The sequence below is a fragment of the Equus quagga genome, unplaced genomic scaffold (assembly GCF_021613505.1).
Source record: "Equus quagga isolate Etosha38 unplaced genomic scaffold, UCLA_HA_Equagga_1.0 251_RagTag, whole genome shotgun sequence".
Taxonomy (NCBI): Eukaryota; Metazoa; Chordata; class Mammalia; order Perissodactyla; family Equidae; genus Equus; species Equus quagga.
Genome location: NW_025799859.1, coordinates 980,621 through 993,091, shown reverse-complemented (window position 1 = coordinate 993,091; position 12,471 = coordinate 980,621). Strand labels below are relative to the sequence as shown.

The 12,471-nt window shown below is 38.7% G+C and overlaps 1 protein-coding gene across 1 annotated transcript in view; it reads right to left on the bottom strand.

The window, feature by feature from the left end:
- LOC124233816 (thrombospondin type-1 domain-containing protein 7B) overlaps positions 1 to 5,201 on the bottom strand; it is a 674,290-nt gene extending 669,089 nt beyond the window's left edge. Inside the window, exon 1 of the mRNA XM_046651040.1 lies at positions 5,063 to 5,201. Within this exon, the coding sequence (XP_046506996.1) occupies positions 5,063 to 5,201 (139 nt within the window). The remainder of the gene's footprint in view (positions 1 to 5,062) is intronic.
- Positions 5,202 to 12,471: the final 7,270 nt, after the last annotated feature.

The following is a 12,471-nucleotide window of genomic DNA, read 5'->3' as shown; positions in this document are numbered from 1 at the left end:
TCTGCCTGTGTAGAAAGCTTTAGCTTGTTCTAGCATACTTGAGTGATCTCTTAGGATGACAAGACTATTAAAAGAAGCTCTCACAGAGAGATAAATAAAGACTTTTTTTCTTTAAGACCTTGTTATTCACAACAAAATTTGTTTTTCCGTCTTTTTATAAACTCACTTGCAAAATGCAATATTTGGAGTGATGAAAATGTTCTTGAACCAGATAGCGGTGATGTTGCTACTACACTGTGAATATACTAAATGTCACTGAATTGTATACTTTAAAGTGGTTAAAATGGTAAAGTTTATGTTACGTATCTTTTACCACAATAAGTTTTTTAAATGTCATTTAGCCCAAAGGAAGTACATTAGAAACTTACCCTATACATAAGCAGGATCACAAATTTCAAGGCCACTTCTTCATTTCTAAGGCTGCACATTTAAATTCTACCTCATTGCTAATGACTTGCAAATTTACATCTCTAGTAGAGATCTTTCTCCTGAATTTAGACCCAAATATGTGACTGCCTGGTCAACCTCTCCACATGAATTTCCAGAAAGCCAAAATTTTAAAATGTCCAATCCCAGGTTCCTAATATTCGCTCCACACCAGCTCCTTTCCAGTCAGCACATACTAAATGAAGGCAACTCCACTCTCATAATTGCTCAGGGCAAAGCCTCAGTATCACCCTTTCCCTCCCTGCCCCCTGCCACCCACCCCCCATCAGTAAATCATGACAGCTTTACCTTAAATCAGGGTTTCTCAATCTGGGCACAATTTGGGACATTTGGGGCCTGATAAGTCTTTGTTGTAGGGGGCTGTCTGGTGCATCTGAGGATGCTTAGCAGCATCCCTGGCTTCTATTCATAAATGTCAGTAGCACACCCCAGTTGTGACAACCAGAAATATCTCCAGACATTACCAAATGTCTCCTGCAGAGGGAAATCACCCCTAGTTGAAAACTATGGGCTTAAATATATCCAAAATTCAACCCCTTCTCACCACCTTCACTGCCATGACCTTGGTTCAAGCTATTATCATCACACTCTTTATTTCTGCAGTAGTCTCCTAACTGGTCTGCTTCCACCATTCTCAACTGACCACTCACAATGATCCTACTAAAATCTTATTAAAAAGAAAGTCAGATCATGTCATTACTCTCCAAAACTCCCCAATGTCTTTCTATCTCACCCAGAGAAAGCCAAAATTGTTTTTCAACCTGCGAGGACATACCCTTACCTCTCTGACTCGATCTGCAATCACTGTCCTTGATGTTTCATTCTGTTCCAGCAGGCTGGCCTCCTCTCTGGTCCTCAAACATGCCACACACACTCCTGCTTCAGGGCCTTTTGTCCTTGTTTCCTCCATCTGGAATATTCTTCACTTCAACATCCCCATGCCTGGCTCTCCCACTTCTTTCAGGTCTTTACTCAAATGCTCTTCCTCAGTGAGGCATCCTCTAGCCCACCTACTTAAAGTTTCAGTCTCTCATCTTTCACTGTATATCCCTTTTCTTTGTTTTATCCTTCCTCCTGAGCACTTACCATCATCTGACATACTCTGTATTTAACTTCTTGATCATGTTTATTACCCTGTTCATGAGGACTGTGGATTTGTCTCTTTTAATCTTAACTTATCTCACATGCTTATAACAATGTCTGAAAGATAGCAAGGACTAGACAAGTCTTAGTGGAATGAATGAACCTCTTAGAACCAAAAAGTGAGGAATATTTTTAAGAGACCACTGGCTACTGTGGCTAGAGAGCATGATCTGTTCATCTCTACAAACCATGCAGACATGAATAGTTACATATCTACTTAAAACAACTAGCAACATCACTCCTTATCTGATACTCTTGCTGACATGATCCTTCTTTCTTGGCATGAATGACAGATTGCCTGACAGTAAATATAGATCAGAGGATCTCATCACAACGATGACAGGCATTCAACAGCCTTGTCAGATCAGTGACCCCACAGTCTACAGTTCACCAGACTCTCACTCAGTACACAAATCCCTAGCAACATAATATATCATTCACTTAGTATTCATCAAGCCATTGTTTTTCCAAAGCCAGCACTCACTCGTAAATGCCTCTAATTTGGATGAGGTTGACTAATATCTAACCTATGGACTCAGGGGAAAAACAACAGACACCAGCAAAGTGTTGACACTTAAGTGGTTGACACTAAAATCTAAAGCCAGAGAATGGTTTCTAGGTTTCTAAAAAAAAAGTATATTTATCTGGGTCTCCATGGAAATCCATTCAAATTCCAGATTACACTGGACCTGAGGTATTGGATCTGATAACATACTTCAAAAATACAGCTAATTTCAACTGCAATACAGTTTCTTAAAAAATCCAAATTAAATATAATAAATTCATACATAAGCAGGTAACAGATTCTAAGATGTTGAGGTTGTCTTTGAAAGTGATGACCCAGAATTGCTCTAGAGCATAGGACTCCTCAAATTGGCTTATTGCTTACCTTTAAAATAATGTTGCGTTCATGTCAGCATTATTTACAGTAGCAAAAAACTAAAAACCACTGAAATGCCAAGCAACAGGAGAAGAAACATAGAGCGAAAAGGCACTGGTTAAATAAATTATTGAATAAAAATAAAAAAACAAATACTATACAACCATTAAAAGATGAAATTGATCCATGTGCACTAATATGTCATGTTCATCAAGACATTGCTATACGATAAAAGCATGATTCTGACTGTACGAAGCAAAGTGTGTGTATATATGAACATATATGTATGTATGAATTAGTCATTTTCAGATCCACATTCTCCACTTTGCTCCCTGCCCAGCAGGCCACTCTGTACGGATACATCAATGAGCTCCCTTGCCTTGTGGCTTCTGGTTGGATTCAGCCAAGGGGAGCCCTGGCAGGGATGTGGGAGCAAGGGCTGTTCAGTCTCCTGGCCCCCTTCCTACTTTTCACTGCAGGTTGGTTATATCCCTCTAAAGGCCACAGCATCTGTCAGGCATCCTCTCCATAAAGTTTTCTCTCCAGATTCCAGAACCCACTTCCTTTTGTTTCCCCTGCAGACCCAGAAGTCATAAAGATTGATACTAGCTCAGGACAATCCATAATTCCTTGTAGCTGTTCTTAAACCCTGCTCACACTTTCCCACTTTCATAAATAGTTTTTCTATTAAACTCTTCTCAATTACCTCCCTTGTGTGTACCATTTATTCTTTGGCAGAACTCTAATTATTAACAGCAATACTTTGTGTGTGTGTGTGTGTGTTTTGTGTGATTTATATATATAAATACGCATAGAGATGCATTTATATGCGTAAGGAAATTTCTGAAGGATACATAAGAGATTGGAGAACAGAATACATCGGCTGGACTTTTTCTTTTAATTTTGTAACTTTTAAATTTTTTCTACTTCTGAAGTGTCTAGTCATATGCAAGCAATAAATTTTATAATTTAGAAGTGAGACCAAAGAGGAAAAATATCTAACATTACCCTTTTCTAGGGCATATTAAGAAGGAAAAGAAGAAATGAAAACCAGGGAAAAAGAGAGTGATGACGCAGACATTCATTTTGAACAATGCAATGTGTCTGATAAGAAGGATTTTCACTCTGAAACTTCAGTTTGACAGTTATCAAGGTGTTCATCCACTGTGGAGTGGGTCTGTGCCATCTTGTTCCAATGACCTACATTTAGAAAAGCGGACATTTTTAAAATTTGCTTCAAAATAGACCCATTTTCTTAACACATCTCATTTGTGTTTCAGATTTGCTACTTTCCATTTTAATTGCACTTTTTGACAACTCGACAGGCGTACAGTCATATAAATGTGCTTACTGAGATTTGAGAAAATGTTTAGTCTTTTGTGATTGAAACAAAATAGCCCCATTCACAGAAATGCAATAATAAATTTTAGAACTATTTTCAGAGCTTCCTAAAACTACTGTGAGGTAAAAAATGCAAATCACTAATATGGTATTAGAGCTCCAATTGAATTAATTTATAGGGGCTTTAATGCAATTAAATTTCCTCCAGACTGTATCTCTAATGGCACTGGGTTTTTTACTTAATACACTTTAAAGCATAATTCACTTTCATTTTTTCAAAGTCATTTAAATATTACAAATATCACTTTTATACATATTTCCATGCTGACACAATACTTTTGCAGTCTATTTAATTTACAGATGATAAGACTAAATGAAAACTCTTTGAGAACCATAGATCTTCCACAACATCACATTTTCTCATTCCAAGATACTAAGTGTTTAATTTTTCTGTATTTTCAAGAATGGACTCTTGAAACAGTAATAAATATTTTAAATGATCTGATAGTGAAACTTTAAGAAAATTAAAATCTAGAGCAAAGAAAAATATCAGTGATACAAAGAGCCAAGATATTTGGGGCTCATAATCTCAGTTAATAAAGTATTAGCCTCTAAAATTAAATTTAACATATCTTTTCCACAGCCAAATTAATGAAATATTTAGAGAAGAACATAAGCTATATACAAGCCTCAAAATCTCAATTCAACTTACTCATATACTTATTTACAAGGTTGCTAAGGATCTTAAAACTCATTAAGGCGACTTTATAGTCAGAACTAATGAGCCAAGTTGTTAGGATAATTTTTCACGCTCCCAAAATTAGATATACAAGATCTATGCTAAAAAGCATTCAATAATAAATAGCTAACCAGTTCATACCCCAAAAGAAAGAGACTTCAGAACTGGTCCAAAGCATTTTTAACTGGATATCAGCTAAATTCAGATGTCGTTTTTGCTACAAATGTGCTGTACAGTGGTGATACATTTGATGAAGGAGAAGCAGATGTAACTATGGAAATCATAACTTTAATTGACAACAACATGAAAATCCAGAAGGATAACAAGCATCACGAATGGAGATGACAATCATGCAGGAATAAAAATCAAATGTGAGTTATAGTATAAAGAAGAAGAGTCTATTTTTTCTCTCTGGATATTCCCACTACTCCACAAAGAAGAAGAACAAGGATGGAAAGAATATTCTTCTCATTAATGAAAATGAGACAAAGGAACAGTCACGACATTCCTACCTGGTTTCCAGATGAACTGATTATCCTTTTTGCCTTCCAAATGAGCTGCATGGGACAGCAAGAGAGAAAGCAGTAGAAATAGCTTCCTCATGCTCCTCCATACCCAGTGAGTGACAGCCAGATTACCCTTTGGAAACATTCTTCAGATTTTCAATCTCTTGACTTGCCTATTCCTAAAAGAAAAAAGAAAATCAGATAAGTTTCTTCTTTACAGAAATTATAAAAACTCTCTTTGACTGCTAGAACCTTTCTCATGATGGCATTACAAATTTTCTATTACCATAAAGGAAGTACATGCAATATTAACATTTTAACATCAGCAGTTAATTAGCCAAGTTTTCAATCCTTACCCATTGAAGGTATTATCAATTCTAGGGACTCCACAAACTCCCAGTCAATTGACTTTTGTTTTCAAGAACAGGGTTAGCAGATACTTGGTATAGTCCCTCCTTCTTCTCAGCCAAACTCCTTGAGGAGCTCATGATTTGTGAGAAAGATATGCCTACACAGCAAAGCCCAAAATAAGGCAAGGAATACTCTAAGGGTAGTATTAAAAAAGTGAGATGGAAAGATTGAGGAAGAGGCAATTAGTTCTTCTGTGGTGAGAAAAAAGAGAGGGAAATCTCACACAAAGTAATAACTGAGAAGAACCTTAGGGAAACAAGGGCTTGAAGGAGCCAGGAAGGGCATTTCAGGCTGAGAGAATGAGATGCTGATGCATTTGTGTTTGTGAACTGCTGAGTGGACCCATGGCTGCTATGAAGGACACAAAGGGAAGGGAGGAAGGGATGGAGATGAAATTTAGAACATAGGTTGGGGAGCAAATTATAAAGAGCCTTGAATGTCATGTGAGGGACCTGGGCTTCATTCTGTAAATAATAACAATAGGAATCAAAGTAGAGCAAATGACTTTTTTATGACACCAGTGTGCATAAGAATTACTGGTGGATGATACCAGAGAAATTGAGATCAGTTAGGAAACTGGTGAAATAGTCCAGGCAAGTATTGATGAATGAATCAATGATCAGGGAAGATTTGAAAGGTAATGCAGAGGATGTATATAAAGGATTTGGTTAACAATTGGTTGGGATGCATGAGAGAGAAGATAAAAAAGACAAGAAGACTGCAAACAGATGACTGAACCCACGGGATCCCTTTACCAAAGAGGAGAAATGAGAAGAGGGGCAGGTTTGAAAAGGAAGACAAAGGGGCATGGTCTCCTGAACTTAGTGGTTAAGTTCATGCCCTCTGTTTCAGTGGCCCCAGGTTCATGGGTTTGGATCCCAGGCGCGGACCTAGCACTGCTCATCAAGCCATGCTGTGGTTGTGTCACACATAAAATAGAGGAAGATTGACACAGATGTTAGCTCAGGGCCTATCTTCCCCACAAAAAAAAAAAGAAAGAAAGCAAAAGAAAAGGAAAACAAAAAGAATTTCCTTTAAAGACTATTAAGTCTGATGTGCCTACAAGATATCCAGGGAGCCTTTTCCAAAAGATAACAAGAAAATCTATCTGGAGTAAAGGAGAGCTGAGATAACTTGCCACAATACACATATTAGGAAAATCTATTGAGACAAAGGTAGGGGGGATAAAAGGATTAAAAAGTAAAAGGATATCAAGGGAAGAAGCTATTGCCCCTAAATATTTACCCACAAAATTGCTAGAAGTGGAGAGCAAATCTGACGGTGAGCTTCCTAGCGACCAAAGAAAAGTGGCAACTACTATAGCCCTCATGTACAAAGGGGAAAGTTATATAATCTTTTCTTTTTCTTATTGTTTTAAGGGAAGCCATTGCCCTGCTCCCAAGCACTGATGGAATTTACCCCAAGAGTCCTCATAAATACGGACAACGTGCTGAGCAATGTGCTGAATACATCACTTCATCAAATAAAACCGCCATTGGCAAGCTGTGTATACAGTGGAGACTCGGGGCCCTCCTAGAACACTCCAAGGGTACAGTAGCAAAGTACAAATCAGTAAAAAATGATTCTACAAGGAGTCAGGCAACAGAGTTCAAGTATACTGCTCTCTAATGGCCTGTCTGGATCCAGGGACGAAGAGAATAAGTGGATAAGCAAACAAAAGCTTTTCTTCAAATTTCTGTATTGCACACCAATATTGAGAAGTGTAAAAGTGGAATGTTCCAGCTGAACTAAAATAGGGCTCTCTTGCTTGACTGTTTGTCTTCTTTTTCCTGGGATCTTTGAGGCATTACTGGACACAGCACAAAAACCTCTGGCCTAGAGAACTGAACTGGCCACATTTTCTTGTAGCAAACATCTCCGAATATGATTTACCAGGACTGTGCTTTTACTAAAGGTTGGGCAACATGGCTATTAAATTAGTTTATTGTAAGGCCATCACTGGCTCATATGGTATTTCTGTGTGAATCAGAAGGAGGTAGCCCCTCCTCAAATAAAAGTATTTTTAAGTTAGTATATTATCACATAATCCAAATTGTTCTGGCTGTGAGACAATTTTCAGACCCAAATCCACATTCTTTAGGAAGCAACACAACAGCAAATGGTTTAGAAATTGTATCAGGATATTTTAAAGTCTTCCTAAGTCTTTTGTCTCGATGCATAGTCGCTCCACTTCTGCTGAAAGGTAGACTGAAGCCAGGCCATTATTTTCCTCAGAAACCAACACAGAAATTTCTCGAGGCACACACGCACACACACACACACAAATGGGTGGTTAATTCTTCATAACGTAGATTTGATACAAAGACTTTAGTCTGGACATTTTTCAGAAGACACCATTGCTAATGATTCCATTGAGACAGCTGAAAAGAATCTAAATATTACCCCCATAAAATATAAATGTAACTTTCTAGTGAATCCTACAAAGCAAATTAGTTGAAAAACATATCCCTGGGAAAGCCTTGAAGTGGCCTTCGGTATAATGATGGCTTTAAGTCATTGCAATGTAAGAGAATTTTTTATAAAAACAATGATTTATGTTTTAGGGTAGTTGATCTTAAGCTATTATCATTATTATTATTAATAATAACGTTATTAACTAGTAGGACTAGCTCTCTGCTGAGGCCACCTCTTCTACGAAAGCAAATCACCAGGGTATATTTGACTTTGTCCATTCTCATTAGTGGAAGACATACATCCAGGATATCTAAAAACATATTCAAGTCATTAAAATGCAACCTAAAGAGAAGGAGGACCAAAAGCATATTAGCTACACTGTAAATGGCTACAGCTGGGAACCAAAAAGAGAGTTAAAAGAATTAGGAGTCCCAGTGAGACCACATGTGAGCTGGAACGATTGGCCAAGAATTCATATATAAATATTTTCAATTCTGCATCAATTTTTGGATTTTAATTGCAAAAAAATAATAATAATACCCATTAAAATTACCTAAACACAGGCTGCTCTGAGCTCTGGTCTCCTCTTAGGCTCCCTCACCAGGCCAGAGTCCCGTACTGAGTCTGCAAGGGACCCAACGTCTTTAAGGCTCTTTTTGTGTTCACCTAAGCCACCATTCAGCAGAAGATCCTGGGGAAGAATGGCTTGGGGAACCTACTGGATGCTTGCAGTCACCACCTCTCCCAGCTATCACTAACACGGAGAGTGTCAGTGGAAACCTAAGACTGATCTTGCCAAAAAAATCTGAAATACAGATCTTAGAGAATGAAAAAAAGCATCTCAATTTAGAAAGCCACAGTAATCTTATTCCTGAAACCCCTCCCACATTTTTAGTACCTGCATTACCCATAACTCTTACCTCATTACTTCCCTTTTCCCAAGAATCTTGAGGACAGAGGATGGGAAACTAGATTTGATGAAGCTTCCACCATTTGCCATGCTGCGTGTGTCACATACATACGTAAAATGAGAATCTCTGCTGAGGGATGGAAAGTGCAGGATGGAATGTGAACATAGGGCTGTCTCACTCCACTACACTACGTTGCATCTCTTTCCTCCAAATGCCTGAAACTCACTAGATTATCCCTTGGAAGACACTGGGAGTCATTCTTGTGTCCATTACTTGAGAAGCCACACAAGAGTTCACTATAAACAAAATTCAAGGAAACAAGAAACAATTAGAGAGTCCACTCCTCTGTTTGTATAACACAAATGGAAAAATGTTGCAACTGTGACAAAATATACATACATATTATGCAGGAAACATGTGCTACCCACAACAGCATGAATAATTTATATCATAAAGGTTGCTGAGATTCCAAATCAACTTATTTACTATATACCTTAGGATTCAAAATGTATTTACCAGGCTAGCTCTCAACTGATGAATACTAAGAGGAATAAAAAACACGGTTTCTCCTGTTAGCCTCAGTTTTCTCATCATTTAAAGGCCATTCAAACTATGAAAAATGTGCCTTACACTTCATATGCATTGAATTTTCCTTAAATGTATTCTTATCGGTGAAGTCCTTGAATATTTAAAGGGCACAAAACCTAAAAAAGTAAAATAAAATAAAAACCGTTCCAATTTGCTTTCAGCCTGAAAGAACAACAACGAGTGGGAGAAAAGCAAACTTGGCCATGCACATCCCCATAGTGCCATCTCATGGCGACTGTGCAGGGACAACGGCTCAGTAAAGATGGCCAAGTAACAGGGGCTGGAGGAGAGGACGTCCACTGTCAGGACCTACTCAATTGCCGGGATGGCAACTCCAACCAGTTGCCTGTTGCAAGTGACTATTAACTAAACACTGCTGGGGAAACCATGGAAGCATTTGCTTTTTCTCAGCTATCTGCCTAATTTCGGATTGCAATATTGTGCATCCCATTTTATCTTTCAAAGTCTGTCAATATAAAATATTGACCTAAGTATTTCATTAACTTTCACCACAGCCCTATCAAGTATTTTCCCCCATTTTAGAGATGAGGAAACTGAGGCCTGGAGAGTTAAGTGACAAGCCCAAGGTCACAGACGTAGTAAGTTGTTTGCAAGCAATCTCAATGGGCTTCCTCTGGAACGAGACTAACACTGTAACCCAATATCAACACAAGCAAAGACTTTTCATATCCCTGAAAATGCAGATCCTTTACAGCTCCAGTAGGGTCTCTCAGCAGCTTGGGCAAGGCAATTTACATATCATCCACTTAACCCTCACATAATAGTCTGAGCAATTGTTCCTATTTTTCAGACGTAAAAGATGCTGATCACTCAGGATGTTAAATAATTATTCCAAGGTCACCTCAGCCAGAAAACATCAAACCGGATTACAAAACAGGCCTGTCACCTGTCACCAAAGCCCAATCTGTTCATTGCATCACACGTGGTGATCACGGCAGGTCACCCGGACTCAGAGGCTCAGGGTCCTCATCTACAAAATGGGGACAGTCACCCCATAACCCTTAGGGAGTAAGGAAGGGATGAAATAATGGATGGAGAGTATTACATGAGCACTGTCAGAGAGTGAGCACTCACTGAAGGGTTGCCATTGTTACTATTGTCATTATTCTCCCAAAACTCAGAGAAAACCATATTCCAGCAAAATTTAAGGAATGGTTTGACTGCAATTCTGTCCTACGGCAAAGGGAGGGGAGATGATTTTTCAACCTCCCAGTCTTGTGACTTTGTGGCATAGTTCTGAAGAGCTAGAAGCACTCTGTACCATTAAAGATTCACACTGACCCTGTGAAGGAGAAAACAGGTATTATCATCTCTATTTTATGAGAGAGTAACCTCTGGACTCACAATGGTATGATGTTTAGCAACTTCCTCAAGGCTTTTAACCTCCGGCCTCTTCCTCCATGCACCTAGCTCTGAGGAATCCTAAATTATGTCAAATATAAGCATGGGGTGCCTGCAAGCATACCATAAAAATAGTCCATCACATGGTTTTTGGCTTACTATATTAATAATTGCAATAGGTTTGAATCACAAAATGAAGTCACAGAAAACTTTGCCCAAAGTGCATACAAATATTTTACATGTCTCTGAGCAAAATCTTGCTACAGCATATAATAGAAAGAGGACTTGAAACAGGTTCACCGAAACCTTCAAAACTACAACTTGCTAGCTGTGGCAGACACTGCTATATTCTCTCTTTCTTCTAGAACTGTAACTTTTTAAGAATGTCCACCTGCCTGGTTAAAAAAGAAAAAAACATATTCCCAGACTTCCTTGCAATAAGGGTGGCCACATGACACAAATCTGGCCAATGATCTGAAGGCACAAGTATCAGGATGAGGGGGGACTTCCCTTTTCCAATAAAAATATAAAACCCCAAAGACGGAAGTGATAGTGTGGTCCTTTGCCATTGGCTCCTTTCTTATTATTCCTGCCTGGAACACAGATGCAATGCCTGGAGGTGCCAGAGGTATCTTGAGACCATGGGGATAAACACCACCCACTAAGAATGATGGAGTGGAGATGCAGAAAAAGCCTGAGACAGATGCCATCGTGGAATTGCAGCAACAGTCCTTGATGGTCAACTTCTGGATGTTCTGCTTTGTGAGAAAAATAAACCCCTTTGTTTTAAGCTACTTTTTTGTGTGTTTTGTTACATGAGCTGAAAGCAACTCTAACTCCTACAGTGTCGATGTCCCTAGATGCATACCTACATATACATACAGATATGAGTGTGCCTCTTTCTATTGACTTCTACAGATTGAAAGACAACTTCTCACATGGTTCAAGCAACACACTGAAACTCTCTGTAAACCAGAATATGGATGTGCCTATTTCTAAGCAGATGAGGTTGGGTTATTCCCCACATTGGCTTCTTCAGGTAACACATGCATTATTCAAAGAAAAGCAGCTATATCTGTTGTCATTTTTCCTAAGCGTCTTGCAGTGAAGAAAGGGGCACTTCTTGTATGATGAACTGTAAAGAAGAAAGGTAGTAATTAGTCTGGTAACCTGCCTCAGATTCCCCAACGAGGACAATCCATTCATATAGACACAGCCTAAAATAAGAACATATTTATGTAGCTTCCGTCTATGCAGTTGCCAAGCCCTCCCTGATTCTGAAGGTATTATGGACACATTCTTGTAATTTTAGAACCACTTTGTCATCACCTCATGGAAAATCATCTTATTACCTCAAGAGAATCATGTGCTCAATACCCCTTCACATTCCTGGGTTGTTGGTCAAATCTTCCACCACGCCCTTCTTCTTAATCATTTTTTTCACTTGGGACAGAGACACCATATCTCTTCATTTTCTAACTTCTCACTGGCTACTTCTTCTCAGTCACATTTTCTATGATTTCTTCTCATTTTGACCTATGGATTAATATATCTCCAGCCCTGTCCTCAGATTCCTTTTCTTCTCTAGCTTTACTCACTCCTCCCCCAGTGAAATTGTCTAGTCCCCCAGCTTTAATTACCATGCTTCATGATTCTCATTTCTCCACATCCATTCCCATATCTCCAGCCCTGACTTCTTCCCTGAAATCATACATCCAACGGATCAGT